Here is a 20,434-nt window from a genome sequence, read left to right as displayed (position 1 = left end):
ACTTTCCGGAGCCATATTTTTTTCTTTGTGCTTGAAAAAGTATTTATTTTTTTGCTTCTGCATTTATTAATACTGTATTGTTTGATATTTTGTCATTTAAAGAAAAAAAACGATTTTTGTCTTTTAGAGCGATGCAAAAACCCTGTAGTGCATGCATGTCATCTATATATTTATTCTCTATTTAAATTGTCAGTAGGGTTGCACAACATGGTTTAATGCAATTCTAAAATTCCGATGCAATTCTAAAATTTCAAAGGCTGTGATTTAATGAAATTAATATATGCGCTGTGTGTTTCAGAGCGAAGTATGGCACTGTGTTCATTTATATGTGAGCAGCTTATGATCTTCTGTTTTCAGTGTCTCAGAGCGGCTCGTTTTACAGTAAATATTGCTCTACACAAACTCATCTATGTCCTTTTAATGCGCATTTCTGAAGCACCAGTTATTAAAAGAAAAGTGTTAAGTTCTGTCAAAACAAAAGTTTGGTAGTTCAACATTTAAACATTTTAAATCCTTTAAAACTTTTTTATTTTACAGTGAAATATTACTATAGTAATATTTCTTATGTTGTTTTTATTTAGTAATATATATATATTTTTATTTAATAATAATAAAAATAATAATACTATTTTATAGCCATATTTATATATAATCACACAAATTTGGCCAAATTGTGTAGCCCTACAAACAAGCACAACAATCCTGGATTTTTTTTTAATCGCAATCACAATCACAATTACATTTTTTTCCTCAAATTGTGCAGCCCTAATTGTCAGTGTTTTTTTCCCCTGTAGCCGCACTACCTGAATGAAGCTCTGCTCCTGCTGGCTAAAGTGCACTATGTTCAGGGACGCTACAGGGACGCCCAGGGCATGTGTGCCAGAGCAGGTGTGGACGATTTCACCCGGCATGAGCGGCCTGTCTACCAACTACGCATGCTGGCAGAGGCCTTTGTCATTAAAGGTATAAACAGTTGAGAGATCACTAACAGCTCATTAATCCTCCCTCATTATTGTATAATTAAATTATGACAAGGCAATTAACATACTGTATACAGTAATGCGTGAGGTCTAAATATTCAGTTAATTATATAATGTGTTGTAGCTTCCTGCAACCGATTAGCATTGTCACAACCTCTTTAAAACTTTGACAATATTAATTGTGTGAAAAAATTTGAAAGTTCACTCAGGTTTCACGAGGTGTAGTGGGTCTTAATTGGAAAAAAATCACTAAATGAATGACTTTCAGTCTATTTTGCACTTAAGTTAAAATACAATCCTTATACAGTATAGCCCTTATAATTGCTAGAGCAATTTAAATGTGTATTTAAGTTATTATGTAATTTTCATTGCTGCATTCCATTGAGTATTTGCCTCAGGCATGCGTTTGTTGGACTCATACCCAAGCTAAAGTGTACAGGGAAAAAAGGTCTGCATTGCAATCACAGAGAAGTCTGTGGATAGGAGTGTGTCTTTTCTTTTTTCATATCCTTGGGCAGAATGTGACCACAGAAAAAAAAAGGCAGTTTTACGTCATTGTCTACAGGGAAGCTTCTATATATATATCTTTAGTTATCTCTAAAAAAGGGTTTTTCCAGTGCATCACTCATCCTGTATTTGTGTAATATCCATTTTTTTAATCTCCCATGATTTTCTCATACAGAACATTCTCTCACACTATTAATAAGTACCAAAAAGTATGTGGTACCAGGGGTATACTGTATATGTATAAAATTACCACCTGACAACATCAGTACTCCAACAGTAAGGAACAACAATATTCAACATCATCAGTCACCATCACAAGACATTTAATGCAAAGTTACTAAATCTTCTATCTATCTATCTATCTATCTATCTATCTATCTATCTATCTATCTATCTATCTATCTATCTATCTATCTATCTATCTATCTATCTATCTATCTTGTATAACGTTGCATTTCCTTTTCCAGATCTATTTTCTCTACTCACCAAAACCAGTTTCTCTTGTATTAGGCACTTGATGAGTGTTAATTTTGGTTGCTGTGTACAAGTCTTCTCTTCAAAACTGTATAGATGGGGAACTCTTTTTAACAGTAGTGATGTGGTAAAGTTGCCCTAATTGTGTAGTTCCTCATTTTTAGTTCTCCTCTGTGTACTTCCTCATATAAAGATGGAACTAGTGATTTCTGGGAAAATTCAGTGTAGGTAGAAGTCTTGGTAAATCTGAGATATCAAAGCATGTCAGCCCTAGTCAGTGGTTGTTTGCTATATTCAGAAAATGGTAACACTTTATTTTAAGGTGTCCTTGTTGCACGTTACATGTACTTACTATTATAATAACAATTAATTATGCATAATTACATGCAAGTAACCCTAAGCCAAACCCTAACCATATAGTAAGTACATGTAGTTCATTAATATTACTCAGTACTTAAATGCATAATTACACTGTAACAAGGACACCTTAAAATAAAGTGTAACCCAGAAAATGTTTTCTAGGAGGTTCAAATATTTGTTTGTCCATGACTATTTTCTTTCTGTATCTTGCCCTGCTGAAGTCATTTGTTTGTTTGATAAACAGTTACTTGCTCTCATGTTGTTGCTCAAATTGGCACATATTGATTAAGAATTGACTGTACCAAACACAGAGATCCGTTCTCGTTCAATATGTCTTATTAAGTCTAATCAGCAGTACTGTAATTGGAGATGTAACTGCATTGCTCTATTCATTTAGCATGTATTGGCTCCATGCTTAAACTATATTTCATTCTCTCTTGCACAGTTATTGCCCCAATTTACTATAAAGTGAATCTTAACCTAATTGTTCTTCATAAATGTTCAGGTTTGTCTTTGGACCATCAGTCTATGTCAGGTGCTTCCCGTGTTAGACTGTCCGAGAGAGAGGAAGAATGCCTGTCCTGTTACCTCATGGCCTGTGATGCTGGCCTGTTGTACCTGCAAGAACTTGACAAGGTCGGTGTGTGCTTTACATCTTGCCAGGAGCCGGTTCACTCAGAACATGTTTTTCTGTTTAGACATGTCTCGGCGTGTCTTGCTGTGTTTTCAGCATCTTGTGCATGAGTGATTCAAATCTAAAGTGTGTGTATATATATTATGTATTATATAAAATTGGTATTTTGTATTCATCTGTGTTCATTTCCCGGCCACCATTGCAATGTATATATGTCCTCTTCGCTAGACTGTTTGCACGCCAAGTTCCAAAACAGCTAAAAGCAGTTCATCAGTCCCTCATTTTGACTTGGACCCAGGCTTCTTCCTGCAGGCAGCTCTTCAGAGCGCATACCTGTCACTGCTGAGGAAAGGGTGAGCGCACATGTTACTGATCTCTGACTCTTTACCCACAATTCCCTGCCCTTTATATTGAGCACTCATGCAGCCATGCACACACAGTATTCACAGCACAGCTTGACTTAATCCATTTATGGACTCCATGTGAATATATGACTGGCACTGTGTAAACACACCGCTGGTATTCTTGTGTCAACATGACCAGTGTGCTGCCTGGATGTGCCAGTCATGTCCAGCAGGTGTCAGGCTATATGATATATAGCCTATAATATATATGCGCAGTGTAGTCTATAAAAACACTGAACAGAGGTATATTTCCACATAGTGTTCTTTACTTGTCTCAGCTGCACTTCCCTCTTCTTCACAACAGTTCAGTTCTCTGAGACAGAAATCCGTGACTGTAAATGCTGTAAATAAAGTTCTATATTTCTCAAACTGCATCAAAACACAGGTGAAATGCAAACACTAAAATTAATCAAAAATTAATTCACAATAATGAAATATAATAACATTACCCACATTTTTGGACTTTAGCCTTTTTGTAACAATTGTGTTTTTGCAGCTAATCACTGTAATAATGACCACTTTAATAATATAGCCATTGTTACAGTCTAAATAATATCTAGTATAATGTGAATGTATTACAATTATGAGATCATAAAAAGCCATACTGTAACACCAGGGTTGCCAGGTCTGTGTAACAAAACCGGCCCAAATGGTACTCAATACCAGCCCAATCGCGTTCCAGTGGAAAATCAAAATCGCTCCAAAATGGTGTTGTAGGAGGTTAACTGACACTGACACACCATTCCAAACTAAAGTTTGTCATAATCCATCATCCTCATACACCCCCTTATGTTTCTTTTCTTGATAACGCTCACTTGTACAGTAGTGATATAATAATCATCATCAGTGTTTTATTGTCCACCTGTTAAGTCAATCAACATCTTATTTTTCAATCATTTTACTTCGCGCAATCACTTCTGCCCATGTGTGTTAGTCACTTGGCTCAGGGGACACAACAGCTGCGGCGGGTCATGAGGGCTGTGGAGAGTCGGGGGTCTCAGAGTTTTCGTAAGGTGAGATCTGGGTAAATTCGATTTTTGATGCTCACAATCACACAGCAGGAGTCAGTGGTTGTTGTCTATTGTGTCGTGTTGTTCAGACAGTAGCGTGCAGGCTTGCAGAAGTGTTGCTGGGCTCAGTGTGTGAGGACGCGTACTGGGGTTCACTGTCTCCTCCACCACCCGGCTGGCTGAAGAGAGAAGGAGCCACACACCCCAAAGACACCATCTACCCCTCATCCAGACCACCACAGCGCTACAACACTGAGGGGTCTGACTCTCTCTTTCCTTTCCCATTCTCTATATATTCAAACCAATTTTTCATGTAGGAAGCAATATTCAGAAAATAAAAGCACAACAAAACGAGTAAAGTTTGATGACAAACTTTGATGTTGGCTTGATAAATTAAAATAACTTTTAAAAGCTTGAAGTTTGAATGTTTTACTCTGATAAGTCATTAAAAGACAGTCCAATAAAAAACGAATTTAGACTATTAGACTTCAGACCCCATTAGACCAGCTTGACTAGCTCAGGCAGGCTGGGAGACCACAGCTTAAACCAGCTAAGACCAGCCAACCAGCTTAGGCTGGTTTTGGTTGTTGCTTGGCATTGTTAACTTGTTTCTGGGAGTTGCTTGCATGTTCTTAATTTTTCTTAACATGCTTTAATATGTTGAGTATTGTTAACATTTTTAGCATGTTTGTAACATTTTTAACACATTGTTGGCATGCTTCTAGCGTTTTTTAACATGTTATTAACACATTTTTGCATATTGCTAGTATGGTAAACATGTTGATAGCATGTTGATTGCAAAATTGATCACATTTCTAGCATTTTTGACATGTTGCTAACATGTTTTATAATGTTGCTAACATGTCTCTAGTATATCTAGCACATTCCTAGCATGATTTAACACGTTGATAAACAGATAGGTAGACAGATAATGAAACAAATACAGGAAAACTGTAAGTCTGATCAGTCATAAAAAATGCGGCACACTGTCAGAGCATCCCGAAGAGCTGTGCCTAGTTTGGATGAGTTACTTTTAGAACTTTTGTCTCAGAAAAAGAGGAGAAGAAAATCTTAAATAGTAGATCAGTTTGCTTTATCAAACCAACATAATAAGTGTTAATTTTAGCAGTTTAATGTGCAGTAAATCTCACTGTTCTTTAAATTTTATTGTGTACATCAGTCATAGAACTGTATTGATCAGAGAGCACAAACAAGAAGACAAGCAGAGGATAGCGCTGGGGTTTGTTTGCCTGCTTTAATATTCAGGACACGGCAGAATGCTGTGTTGTGAATAAAACATACTGTAACTGTACCTGTGAGTCTGCAGACGCCAAGCAGAGAAAAGGAAAAATACAACAGAGATGAAAAGAGATGGAGAGACTTTTGACAATGCATCTGAAGAACAGCTATGAGAACAGATGAAAGAAATATTCCAGTTTCACATTCCTGGTACAGCTTAGTAACACACTATGATGGGACTCCAGATGGTATGGAGTGAAGTAAGCTGATGAGATGAAAAACAAAAGGGGATGAGAGAAACAGAGACTGTAAATAACGATGAAATTGTTCAGAATACCATTAAGACATGTTAAAGTGACAACTGTGAGGATGGAAGTGAGTACAGAGAGCTCAGTTACAGACTGACATTAGAGACTGACACACACACACCTTGCTGATGTGTTTTTTTGTTTTCTTGTTGCAACCCTGCAGAGCTTTCTGTCCACAGGACGTGGTTGAAGAGGCGGTGCTGGTGCTCCTCATCACAGAATCAATGGTGAGACAGTCTTCCTCACATTCATACTTTCTTCATTAACATGCTGTGTTGTGACGTCTCTTTCCTTTAGCTGCATATTGAGAACTATTGCATAATTATATTATAGGAAATAGGAAAACCTGACATTATTCATCAAATCATCTTTATGTTGTTTCAAACCCATTTGATGTTATTTGTTCTGTGGAACACAAGAATCTTCCTCTATTCTATACTAAGTTTAGAGTGACCTCTAAATTGTCCTTTGGAGGTGGGACTGTTATTCTAGGTCAGGGGTGGCAAACTCCGGTCCTGGAGAGCCGCAGCCCTGCAGAGTTCAGCTCCAACCCTAATTAAAACTCACCTGCCTGTAGCTTTCTAGTAACCATACAGACCTTGATTAGCTTGTTCAGGTGTGTTTGATTAGGGTTGAAGCACAACTCTGTAGGGCTGCAGCTCTCCAGGACTGACGTTCACCACCCTTGTTCTAGGTGGATGAACTTGGATGCCCCAGTATGCTGAATATACTGCATTTGGCATGGAAACAGTTTGACAGTTTTGAAATTGTCTGCTAATCATCTTATGATAGACACTGCTGTTCAAAAGTTTGAGGTCAGTAAGATTTTTGTAAGGAAATTCATACTTTTAATCAGCAAGGATACATTAAATTGATCAAAGGTGATAGTAAATATATTTATAATGTTACAATAAGTTTCTATTTCAAATAAATGCTGTTCTTTTGAACTTCATATTCATCAAAGTGTTCTATATGTCAGGGTTTTCTCAAAAATATTAAGCAGCACAACTGTTTTCAACATTGATAATAACTCTGAAGACTGGAGCAATGGCTGCTGATCATTTCGAAAAATAATTTTAAATATATTAAAATAGTTATTTTGAATTGTAGTAATATTTCACAAAATTACGGTTTATACTGTATTTTTGATAAATGCAGCCTTGGGAGAATAAGAGACATCTTTCAAAAACATGAATTCACAAAAACCTTGCCAACCCCAAACTTTTGAACGGTAGTGTATGTTGTTTTTCAAGATATAAAGCAAATTTTGACACACGTAGGATTCATTTATTTTATTTACAGACACAGACCGTTTTACTAGAACATTTTAACATATGAATTATGTTTATTTTTGAGTGTTACCAGAATTTTTGTTGTTGTTGTTTGTCAGATAAAGCAACAGACAACACAATTGAAATGACAGAAATGATTGTTTTATGAGTTAAATGAATGGAGAAAAAACTTTTTTTGTATTCCACTGGCACAACAACATTGTACAGGTTTGGAACAAATAAATATTTCCAGGATTTTCATTTTTGGGTGAAACTATCCCTTTAACATATGGACTTTTAACCCTGAATGGCCCCCAACACTGCACATTTTGTGTGTATTTGTCACCCACTTCAATTCCTGAACATTTTATTAATGAGCTGATGAGTTGACTCAAACATGCCAGATAAGAGAGCCATCTAAAATGTGCAGCGTTGGAGGTTCTCCTGGACTAGGATTGGGAAACAGCTTTAAGATATTCCTAACCCTCTCACTGTTGTCCCCTGCAGGCCAGTGGCGAGGCAGTGATCAGCCGCACACCGGAGCATCAGGAGGCGAGGGAGAGCAGCATGCAGGATGCCTCCTCTGTTTATGACCTGCTGAGCATCGCTATGGCCAGGAGGGGGCAGTACGCCATGCTGTCAGAGGTGAGATGAGTCAGCACAGATCCCTATCGACCCCACGCTTTGCAAACAGGAGCAAGTGACCTGTATTTTATGTACTAGCTTCTTTCTCCTTCTTTGTCACAAGTTGCCTCTTTCAGTCTGTCGATCTCTCTCTCTCCTCTTCTCCCAGTTGTATGGGTGCTTATTTCCCCTTCCTCCTTCGTCCTGTCCTTCAGGTTGTTTCAGTAGTTGAGCCGTTGCGTGATGGGGAGCGTTTACTCAGAGACGTTCTCAGGTGAATCTGAATCTAAGTTCAATGTTTTCGTTTAGTTAATATCAACTGAATCCATGACATTTCACTGGTAACCCACTGCCATTACTCAGTATTACCAACACATGCCTGCGTGTATGTCGAATGTAAATCCCTTTCTCATCAAATTTAAGCAAATTTTCTCATGCATGTGCCATGATGTGATGTGTACAGGATACACACAATCCCCTATCCGTGCTGAAAACAACAAGATCCTTCCTAGAATTATTTAGTTGCTGAGCAATGTCAACCGCATTATCATTTTCTAGGAAGGCTGATTCCCTGATTCGAAGTTTCTTTCTGACTGTGATGTGGTGTGTGATTGTTTGTCATCAGTGTTTGGAGCGGGCCATGAAGTTCTCCTATAATGAGTTTCATCTTTGGTACCAGCTTGGCTTGTCTTTAATGGCAAGTGGGAAGGTGAGATTCATGTCCTATTGTCATCATCGCTGTTCTGTTCATTTATTAGTCATTCGTTGCTATAATTGTCTATATTTTAGCTTCAATTAAATAAATCTGTCCTAGTAACTGAAAGAAAGAAGATACCAAAGGTTTACTCACCCTCAAGTTGTTTCAAACCTGTATGAGTTTCTTTCTTCTGTTGAACACAAAAGAAGATATTTTGAAGAATGTTGGTAACCAAACAGTTGACGGTAGCCATTGACTTCTATAGTATGGGAAAAAACAATACTATGGAATGGCTACTGTTAACAACATTCTTTCAAATATTTTCTTTTGTGTTCAACGGTAGAGAGAAACTCATACAGGTTTGAAACAACTTGAGGGTGAGTAAATGATGACAAAATGTTCATTTTTGGGTGAACTATCACTAGACATGTTAAAAAAGAGGGTTAAAGGGATACCCAAAAATGAACCCCACCACCCAAAAATGAAAATTCTCTCTCATCATTTACTCACCCTCATGTAATCACAGATCTGTTGCTACAGTAATCCATACAACTCCAGTGGATGAATAAAAATCTTCTGAAGCAAAACAATAGGTGTGTGCAAGAAAAATACTCTTATTTTAAACATTTTTAACTATAAATTATTGATGCACCAAATTATTATTATTTTTTACTGAAACACATTAAAGTTTTAAATTAGCCTGAAAACAAAAATAAAGCTGCAGTAATGAAATTTGGTTAACTGGGTTTTTATGCTGTTCGAGGTGTTGTATTCTCAGGTGATATAACCCAGTGGTTCCCAACCCTGGTCCTGGAGGCACCCCAACAATGCTCATTTTGCATGTCTCCTTTCTCTGACACACCAATTTCAGGTCTTGGAGTCTCTACTAATGAGCTGATGACCTGAATCAGGTGTGTTTGATTAAGGAGACATGCAAAATGTGCAGTGTTGGGGTGCCTCCAGGACCAGGGTTGGGAACCACTGATATAACCCACCAGTCATAGTAAAGTTCTTCAACAACGAGCTGCCTCTCAATATTTCAGAGATTTTGAGTTTACACATCAACTTAAGCACGTTTTGAAGCATTATGTGAATGCATTGTGAAGTTTGCGCAGGAAGTGGCAAAGACTGTCACTTCTCATGTGAGCTTCACAATGCGCTTACATTGTGCTTCATGACATGCTTACAGTACATTTGTCAAATGTTGCATTCTCAACACTTGCATGAATGTGTTTACAACATTTGACCAAAAGCAATGGTTGACAGTAAAAAAAAAAAAATTGTATGTACTATATAGCATATATTAGTATGTTTCTTAAATACACCTGTCATTATGTGACATTGATTCATCCGCTGGGGTTGTTTGGATTACAGCCATGATGGTAATCTGCTTTTTAGAGTGTCAACATTCTGGTACCTGTCACTTTGTGATCACAGAGATGGGTTATTTTTCTAAAAATCTTCATTTGTGTTAATAAGAAAGAAAAAGCTATATACATCTGGGAGGACATGAGGGTAAATACATTTGAATAATAAAAAAAAGGATGCACTATCCCTTTAGAACTATGTGAAACAATGCGGTGCTTGAAAGTTAGAGTGAGTTGTGTAGTAACAGACCACCAATCATAAATTGACTCATTGTCTGTCTCATTGAATATTCATGAGCTTTGTACAGATGCAGGAGCAAATCCCATTCTACAATTTCCTTCAAGTGTTTTGTCGTTGTTTTGTATTATGTTTCAGAAGTCTTACGATAACCTGAACAATTATTGGTGACATCTCCACACATAGACAAGCAGTTATTAAAACAGGCCGTGCTCTTGTTGTGTAATCTATTTGTCCAGTCAATGTTATTAACCTCATGAATGCTCATTCAGGGCTTACGGATGTACTGAGGGATAATCTAAAATGACCCTGGGTTAATGATTTTTATGAGTAAAGGTTCATGCTTCTTCCATTGTGTGTACATGAATGCAGAACACTTGCATAAAGAAATATCAAAATATCACCGTCACTATCTAGGGTAGGGTTTGTGTCACTGCTACATTTTTAACTACTATACTTTCTTACATATATGTGTATGTATATTTGAAAGCTGTAATATTAATGTTATTTTACAGAATGAGGGTGCAGTGTCAGTGCTTAAAGAGTGTGTGACAATGAGACCACAGGACCCCATCCCACCTCTGCTTGCAGCAAAAGTGTGCATCAACCAGCTGCACTGGGTGAGAGAAACACAAAAAACACATGTGCACAATATACAGAATAATTCAGCAAATCTAAAACAAAAGCAAAAAAAGTGCTGTGCAAAAAGTTTTGTTTTATAGAACAGTTAAAATCAGTTAACTCTCCAGTTAAAGCTGAAAGAGTTCCAGCCTCTAAACGTACACAAGATTTAAAAAAAATAATAATAATTAATACTTTATTCAGCAAGGATGCATTACATTGATCCAAAGTGACATTAAATACATTTATAATGTTATAAAATACTAAGTTTAAATAAATGCTGTTCTTTTGAAATTTCTATTCAACAAAAAATGCTAATATATATATGTATATATATATCACATATTCCATAAAAATATTAAACAGCACAACTTTTTTCAACATTGTAAGAAATGTGAGATTAAAATCAGCATATTAGAATGATTTCTGAAGGGTCATGTGACACTGAAGACTGGAGTAATAATGCTGAAAATACAGCTTTGCATCATAGGAATAAATTACATTTTAAAATAATTAAACATTGTTCATGAAAATGTTAATATTTCACAATATAGCTGTTTTTACTGTATTTCTGGTGAGCATAAGAGACTTCTTTCCAAAACATTAAACATCTTACTGACCCAAACTTTTGAACCGTAGTGTACTTCCTAGCAAAAGGAATGCATATGTTTTAGGCTATGAATGAAATAAGCAATGTGCATTTCAGGAAAATTCATTGAAAATATTCACTTTGGCATCCATAAATCCTTAAATCCTAATCCCATAAATCCTATATAATCCTAATATGTTTTATAGTAAAACTAGCTATGTTCATAACATTAATTTAGAAATGACTAGATGAAACTAGAACTGTACAAGAAACATTAAATCTGTATTTTTCAGTCTTTTTAAAATGCTCTTTGTTCAGTACATATCGCTCAGTCCTAGAAGAGCTCTAGATTCAAATCGCTAATAGGTGATCTCTGTTTTACATTAGTTACATGCCCATACTAGTTATATCAATAAGACACAATGCAATGTCACAACACTATCAATCAAATACACCCTGCAGCACTGTTGACAGAGATTACGGCACATCTGTTGGAAGTGCAGTGCTGAATACAGACAGCACACGATAAGAGGCTTATAGCACAATATCTGGCTTTAATGCCAGATAGCCATCCCACAGTCACACTTCAGAACGGCCTTTTATCATCACAGCATCAAAACAGGGTAGGGGATTTGTCCTCAAGCATTTGTCCTTGATGCTGATCCATGTCAGCATGTATAGCATTTAAATTAAGGAATATCATATAACATATATTCATGATTACATGAATACATTCAAAATGAGTTGTTACAATTTTGCATTATATGTTTAGGCAGTTGATATAACCTAAACTGTTTTTTTTTTAATTATTTAATTTTTATACACTACCGGTCAAAGGTTTGGAATAAACATGATTTTTAATATTTTGTAAAGAAATTTCTTTTGTGTACCCAGGCTTTGTTTATTTGGTCAAAAATAAAGTAAAAACAGTAAAATTGTGAAATGTTATTCAAATTTAATATGACTGTTTTCAAGTTGCAATTTATTCTTGTGATGCATTCCTGTGAATAATGGTTCTTATTATTATCAATGTTGAAAACTTAATATTAATATTTTTTTGTGGAAACTGTTTGAGCACCAAAAACTTTGGTCTTTTTTTATAATGATTTTATAGTGTTTTCTGAAGGATCGTGTGACACTGGAGACTGGTGTAATGATGCTGAAAATTCAGCTGTGCATCACAGCAATACAGTTAATTTAATAATAATAATAATATTTTAAATTCTAATAATATTTCACAATTTTAGTGTTTTACTGTATTTTTGATCAAATGAATGCAGCCTCTGCGAGCATAGTAGTCTGCTTTCAAAAACATCAAATTGATCTTGTTTTCATATTCTTGCCGTTTTTATGACCTTATGTTGATTGAGCGACATTTTTAAAATCTGAAATTTTTTATTTAGCTTATGCTTGATTCCAAAGTATAGTTTATGGTCACCAATGATACATTTTGGAACATTCCTTGTTGGGGTTGAACCCGTAACCTTGAAGTTTCCAGGGCAGAGCTTTAACCGCAACACTACTCCACCAGTATATCTCACTGTAAGTTGAGAGGCACTGATATAAATCATCCAAACATCTAATGCATGTGTAAATGTGTTTGTGTCAGCTGGAGGATGCAGTGTCCCTCTCAGCAGGTGTGGTTGCTTTAGGAGAGTGTGCTGGGGAGTCTCTTCCTCGAGCTCATCTGGCCATTGGACTGTGCCGTAGTCTGCAGGCCTCTGATGGTAAGCCCGGCCTTTAACCGTGATTATCCTTCTCTGAACCTAAAAAATGATATAGGCCCCCAGCTCTCTTTAGCTGCTCTCTGCTCCCTCATGTCTGCAGTGACTCTTTCACTGTGTGTTTGCAGCTCCGCTGAAAGCTGATCGCGATGAGTTCAACAGAAGAGCGCTGCAGTCACTACGGAAGTACGCTTGATGTTTACCTGTGTACTTAACACAGATTGAGTTAAGGAGGCTTCAGCCACCCACTTTGTGTGGGAATGGTTTATACTATGACTTTTATTGATATTAAAACTAGCTGCACTTTTTTTTCCTCAAAAACCAGTTAGTTTGGGGTCTGTAAGACTTGTCTAACGATTTTGAAAGAAGTCTCGTATGTTCACCAAGGCTGCATTTATTTGATTAAAAAAAACAGTAAAAACAGTATAATATTATTACAATTTAAAATAACTGTTTTCTTTTATAATATATTTTAAAATGCAATTTATTCCTGTGATCAAAGCAGATTTTTCAGCATCATTACTCCAGTCTTCAGTGTCACATGATCCTTCAGAAATCATTCTGATTTGCGGCTCAAGACGCATTTCTTATTATCAATGTTGAAAACAGTTGTGCTGCTTAATATTTGGAAACCACAATACATTCAGGATTCTTTGATTGATAGAAAGTTCAAAAGAACAGCATTTATTTGAAATAGAAATATGCAACAACGTAAAAGACGTTACTGTTGCTTTTGATCAATTTAATGCAGCCTTGCCAAATAAAAATCAATTTCTGTAAAAATATCGTAATGACCCCAAACTTTTGCACATTAGTGTATCTATATGCAATTATTTTCTTTCTTTCAAAAACTAGTGCTGTCAGCAGGAAAACAATATAATAATCACAAATAACCTCATGATTATTGATCAGTCTGAAACTGGTGATACATACATTTTCTGAATGTCAACATAAAAGTAATATTTACAATAAGCATATTTTATTAATATTAACATCTCACAGATATTTTGGTTGTAGTTAATGTGTTATGGAAACTTGATTCTGAATCGAATCAGTTCATTTAAACTAATGCTAATGCTTTCAAATTAAATAGTTTTAAATCACATTACTATGCAGTTTAACAATTTCTTTAAAGAAATGCAGTGTCACAATTAATTCCAGCATGTACACTTAGTGAAGAGTCAGTTGTGAGATGACTGGCAGAGCTCAGCCTGGAAACAAGGTGATGAAAACTTCACAAAGACTTGTTTTTTGACTTCAGAGCACATGCACTGGACCCTGAGGACCCTCAGATCTCCTTCTACCTCTCTCTGCAGCTCGCTCTGGTCCGACAGGTTAGCACATTAACGCATCAATCTCACTGACTAGATGCAGAATCGTGTCAGGATATCAGATTTCTGTTCTTCATATCTTCCAAGAAAAGAAATGTACATGAATCTCTCTTCTTATTTTGCATGATTGTGGATTTTTGTAGCTTTTGTTTACACGTATGACGGTCAGGGTCATATTATTGTGTGAACACTGTAGTTCTTTATCTCATCATATTCCGATCTACTGTATGTGACCTCTTGTGTTTGTGGTAGGTGTCAGAAGCGATGGAGCCGTTGCAGTTGGCTCTGAATATACGTGGGGATGATCTGCACGCTCTACACCTGCTGACTCTACTACTCAGTGCCCAGAAACACTACCAACACGCCCTTGATACACTTAAACTCGCCATTATCCAGCACCCGGACAACTTTAAGTATGCTTTATGTGTTTGTTCTACTTCAAAAAGGATAGTTCAACCAAAAATTTTTATTCTGTCATCATTTACTGAACCTTGTGTAATTAGACATTACACTAAGTATAATTAACTTTGCATCTGCATGTCAACTAACTCTCATTTGAGTATTAGTATACTTTTAGGTTAGGGCTAGGGGTTCTGATTTTTTGAAGTCGACTTTTATGTGATGAAAGTCGAGTCGAAGTCGACTAGTCGCTGATGACGTCATTAATGAACAAATAAGTCTGGAGCTGTGACAAACACCTTGTGCACAGCTATGGCATATGACACAGCGCTGCCCACATGGCTATTGCTCCTATAACAGCTTTTTTATCAGTTCTTTTGTCTTTGGGTCGTTATATTTCTCACAGATTTCTGCTCATTCTAAATCAGATACAGATGAAGTAGCACAGTAAAGATTACATTAATATGAATGCATTAGTGAGAGCGATTGCGTGTGTGAATTAATTCTACCTGGCAGCGTCTCTCTACTAATAGTGAAGCAGTGGAATTTAGTTATTAAAAAGAATCTATATATGCTAGAACTTTTCAGTTTCTAAGCCATTTTATTAAGAAATCACAGAACAGTGTTGACAATACATTTCCGTGCTGAATGATTCTGTGCGCGTGATGTACGCGCTACTGTCTGTAGCCTATGTGTGTGCTTTACAGTGCAGCAGTGCATTAGATTAGAAAGGTTGATTAATATACCTGTACAATAAGCTGTTTAAAACATGCATTCTCCCGTTCAATTTCGAGCATCCAGTAATATAATCACACATGTCTTGTGGAGCGCTTTCAGAGTATGCATTTATTTGTCATTTGAACTGTTTGGAAACGGAGCGTAAATGTGGAAGTCCTTCAAAGGTTTATTATCCTGTTGCACCCTCTATAGGACCAGCGACTAGTCGACGTCAAGCTTAAAGTGTCATGGCAGAGCATTGAAGTCGACTAGTCGATTAGTCGGTGCAACCCCTAGTTAGGACTAGTAGAATAAGTTGACATGTACTTGTAAAGTTACATGTCTGTTGAGGGACCATCAAAATAAAGTGGTATCCATTCTAAACCCGAGTTTCATCATTCACAAAAACACAAAAAGAAGGTATTTTAAAGAATGTTGGGAACCAAACAGTTTTGGCTACCATTGACATCCACTGTATGGACAAAAATGCTGAGACATTTCTCAAAATATCATCTTTCATGTTCCACAGAAAAAAATCATTTTTGGGTGAACTACACCTTGAAGTCCCATTGTCTGAATGTCAAGTCAAATAACTTTAAATATTGAAATAGTGCTTTTTCAAAGCAGCTTTACAGTGGAATATTGCAGTATTATTGCAATATTGCAGTCTTAAATCCTATAAAATCTTTATTTAGCAGTTTGATTAAATATTATGCCTTAATATATTTGTCTGCAACCTCCAGTGAGCTGCATTAGAATATTTAATGGGATATTTCACCCCTAAATGAAAATGCTGTCATCACTTACTCAATCTCAATTTGTTCCAAACCTGCATACATTTCTTTCTTCTGCTGAACACAATAGAAGATATTTTGTAGAATGTTGGTAACCAAACAGTTACTGGTAGCCATTGACTTCCAGTAGTATTTTTACCTACTATGGAAGTCAGTGGCAACCAGCAACTTGAACATTCTTCAAAATATCTTCTTTTATGTTCCACACTATAAAGAAACTTGTACAGGTTTGGAACAACTTAAGGGCGAGCAAATGATGACAGAATTTTTATTTTTGGGCTGTCTATCCCTCTAACTGCATTAAAAAACAAAATATTAAACCTAGTGGCATCTGAATGCAACGCAGCTGTTGTTGCAGTGATTTTAGATTTTAATGCAGTGAGTAGCTTCATCTAATCTGACATAATTTTAACATTTAAGTGTAAATGTTAATTTCATGTGGACTCTTAGAGAGTTCTAGTGCTTTTAAGTGATCTGTTCATCTCTTTCCTAATGAGGAAATGTTCCCTTGCCTTCACCTGCACCTGATCTCCAGTTGCTCCCTGACCTCCAGTCCAGTTCTCCTGGCCCAGTGTTGTTATTATTAACTAAAATTAAATAAAATAAAACTGAAATAAAATAGAATATAAATATTAGATGAGACATTTAGAAAAATTAAACAAAAAAGTGTTTATACTGAAAGAAAATAAGGTGAAGTACAAAAATTACTAAAAAGAAATACAAATAAATTAAATTAAATACACAAATATAAAAAAACAAAAACTGATAAAAATGACAAAAGCACATAAAATTACTAAAATTAAAAATATAATTCAAAATATTAATAAATACTATAAAAGTGTATTAATAATACTAAAATAACACTGTCACTGTCCTGTATTGGGTATTGACCATTTTGTCTGTACACCAATTTTAGCTTTAGTCCTCCTAGGCTAAACTGGAGTGTATCCCAGTGAATTCCGATTTATATATGCACTTCACCACCACGCTACAATAACCCGTCGCAGCAGGATGATCTGCAAGTCTCTCTGGATCTCTTTCTCACTTGAGTGAATGTTCTGCTGCCCTGTTTACACCCCCACACACACCTTCACATTCATCTCGCTTCACCCCTCCACCCTTCAGCACACACAGACGTCCACCCACTCAGTTCAGGGGAAGAATGTCCTCAGACAGCTGCAGAATTGCTAGATTCTGTTAGCATTGGGCACTGATTCTGAAGCATTGGGCACTGATGATGGAGAACTAGGGTTGATAGTGTTTGACCCAAGAAGTTCTGTAATACCCACAGAAAACTATCAGTTAGCATTCATACCATCTCAGTGGCAGTTGCTCGTGATCTGGATGCTGCTGTCTTTGCTTCATGGGTACTCGGTTCAGGAAATGTTTATTGATAGTGACTGAGGTGTAACTGTCTGAATGACGACTCTGAAATGATGTCCTAGGTTAATTGGCTGATGGCAGCATATTTGCTTGTTCTTGGCTAGTGCATCTCAAAGCTCTGATGTCAATGGCAGTAGATATAGACACACACACACACATATATATATACAGTGGGTACGGAAAGTATTCAGACCCCCTTAAATTTTTCACTCTTTGTTATGTTGCAGCCATTTGCTAAAATCATTTAAGTTACATTTTTTCCTCATTAATGTACACACACCATTCTAGCCCTCAATTCCTTGATTTTTCTTGAGTACATAAGTGAAATGACTTTAACTTAATGTCATCTGCACTATCTTCTGAATAGTTGATATATTGCCCAGCCCTAATATGTTTAATCTAATATATATTACATTTACGCCACCATTCAGAACACTGGGAACAGTACATTTTTAAAAATGTTTTTGAATAGTCTCTAATGCTTATCAAGGCTGCATTTATTTGATTAAAAATACAGTAAAATTGAAAAATATTATTACAATCATTTTTAATGTTTAATTAATAAAATTAATATGTTTTAAAATGTAATTTATTCTTGTGATGCAAAGCTGAATATTCAGCATCATTACTCCAGTCTTCAGTGTCACATGATCCTTCAGAAATCACTTTAATATACTGCTCAAGAAACATTTCTAATTATTATCAGTGTTGAAAACAATTGTGCTGCTTAATATTTTTAGAAAGTAAAAAAAAAATATATATATATATAATCCTGTATTATCAGGTTTGATAAACAATTTTGATAAATGATTTTGTGGGATCCAGTACTTTCTCATTCTGTCTCTTTTTTGGTGCATTTTGCACTTTAGTTTATTCCTTGTTATTGTGTGTGTTTTAGCCTTCTGTTTACCAAAGTGAAGCTGGAGGAGGTTTTGTTCGGACCCGCTGCAGCTTTACAGACCTGTACAGAAATGCTGCAGTGGTGGCAGAGTCGCTATGATTTTACCCGTCTCAGGTAATGTGCTGCATGTGTGAGTGAGTGCCTCAGGTGTGTCTGTGTTGTATGCTGTGATTTCATGCATTCTGCTCTCTGTTCCAGTGAGGAGGATGACACTAGCAGCATACCTCCTGATCCAGGCCCGCTGAGCAGGAAACCCAGCGGCCTCCATCTCACGCTCCCAGACTTCCAGGAGACAGAGACCGGTGTGTATCATGAGTGTATGTGATTGCGTGTGTGTTTATGTGACTGAGACGTGTGTCATGTTGTATCAGGGTCTCAGAGTGCCCCGTCTCTAGCTGTGTCCCGTCTGGAGCAGGCCATGTCAGAGGTGTCGGCCCTCAGCTCTGCCCACAGGCACGGCCCCGCCTACATTTGGACCACCCTGGAACGCATCTGGCTACAAGCAGGTATGTGTAGTAGTTACACTTCCTTTTGTAATATATCATTACCTATTATTTCTGTAACTTTTATTAACGTTAACCAGAAATAAATTACAGGTTTAAAATATTTTTGTAATATTTGAAAATTACAGGCCTCTCTCATCTTTTTAAGTGGGAGAACTTGCACAATTGGTGGCTGACTAAATACTTTTTTTCCCCCACTGTATATATATATATATATATAAAAAAGTGGAATTAATGTTTTTTAATTAAAAAATATTTTTTTTATTTCATTGTTGTCATGACACTCAGCATATGTTGTCTTTGAAGAATCTACACAACACAAAACTGTGCAGCTATAGATGGCTAAATATAACTAAATACTTTTTTTCCCCACTGTATATATATATATATATATTAAAAAGTGGAATTAATGTTTTTTAATTAAAAAATATTTTTTTATTTCATTGTTGTCATGACACTCAGCATATGCTGTCTTTGAAGAATCTACACAACACAAAACTGTGCAGCTATAGATGGTTAAATATATGTAAGAAAGGCCATCACCGCTCACTATGCAAATAATTATTATAAGTATGCAAATATTACAATAACGCCATCATTGTCAGTAACATTTTGAATGTTAAACGTTTCAACAAAATCAGTGGGAAATTTGCAAACTCTCAATCCTAAATTTCCCAAAAGTAGAAAATACATAAATACACATTTGCAAAATGTTGGTGAAATTTTACAGGCAAGAAAGGTTCATTATCTATTTGCAATAGCGTAGCAATCTATGAAATCAATAGTGTTATGTATGAGATCACAGTCACTTTCAAACCAGTGTATTACTGATATACTATTGTAGTATTTAATAATATTTTGAGTTTTCAGTTTTCATTTTAATTCTTTTTTTTTTATTCAATTTTTTAATTAATTCCCAAATCTCATTGATTCCTATTCCTTTTATCTCCAAAGCAAAGTATGGACAGAGTCTGTATGTTAAGCAGTTAATTAGGCAAGAAAGGTTCATTATCTATTTGCAATAGCGTAGCAATCTATGAAATCAATAGTGTGAGATCACAGTCACTTTCAAACCAGTGTATTACTGATATACTATTGTAGTATTTAATAATATTTTGAATTTTCAGTTTTCATTTTAATTCTTTTTTTAATTCAATTTTTTAATTAATTCCCAAATCGCATTGATTCCTATTCCTTTTATCTCCAAAGCAAAGTATGGACAGAGTCTGTATGTTAAGCAGTTAATTATGATAAGTGTGAAGAAAAATTTCAATACATTGCCGTCTTTGAAACACTATAATGAACATGTGCGCCATTCCATAGGTGTGTATCAACCTTCTTTTTTTGGTGTAGTTGCTG

The 20,434-nt window shown here is 36.0% G+C and overlaps 1 protein-coding gene across 2 annotated transcripts in view; it reads left to right on the top strand.

Annotated features, from left to right (window-relative positions):
* The window catches only part of ttc7a (tetratricopeptide repeat domain 7A), a 37,215-nt gene that overhangs the window by 2,479 nt on the left and 14,302 nt on the right, over positions 1–20,434 (top strand). Inside the window, exons 3-18 of one of the 2 annotated variants that reach the window (XM_016278600.1) lie at positions 795–963; positions 2,827–2,957; positions 3,184–3,308; positions 4,294–4,372; positions 4,459–4,628; positions 6,080–6,143; positions 7,695–7,832; positions 8,437–8,520; positions 10,629–10,733; positions 12,933–13,050; positions 13,176–13,233; positions 14,309–14,381; positions 14,631–14,791; positions 18,570–18,686; positions 18,771–18,874; positions 18,944–19,078. In XM_016278600.1, the coding sequence (XP_016134086.1) occupies positions 795–963; positions 2,827–2,957; positions 3,184–3,308; positions 4,294–4,372; positions 4,459–4,628; positions 6,080–6,143; positions 7,695–7,832; positions 8,437–8,520; positions 10,629–10,733; positions 12,933–13,050; positions 13,176–13,233; positions 14,309–14,381; positions 14,631–14,791; positions 18,570–18,686; positions 18,771–18,874; positions 18,944–19,078 (1,831 nt within the window). The remainder of the gene's footprint in view (positions 1–794; positions 964–2,826; positions 2,958–3,183; positions 3,309–4,293; positions 4,373–4,458; positions 4,629–6,079; positions 6,144–7,694; positions 7,833–8,436; positions 8,521–10,628; positions 10,734–12,932; positions 13,051–13,175; positions 13,234–14,308; positions 14,382–14,630; positions 14,792–18,569; positions 18,687–18,770; positions 18,875–18,943; positions 19,079–20,434) is intronic. The other variant, XM_016278599.1, reaches the window with a different exon arrangement.

This window comes from Sinocyclocheilus grahami, unplaced genomic scaffold, assembly GCF_001515645.1.
Source record: "Sinocyclocheilus grahami isolate Dianchi unplaced genomic scaffold, SAMN03320097.WGS_v1.1 scaffold123.1, whole genome shotgun sequence".
NCBI classification, from domain to species: Eukaryota; Metazoa; Chordata; class Actinopteri; order Cypriniformes; family Cyprinidae; genus Sinocyclocheilus; species Sinocyclocheilus grahami.
The sequence above is the reverse complement of the archived record's forward strand: the minus strand, read 5'-3'. Positions and strand labels throughout refer to the sequence as shown.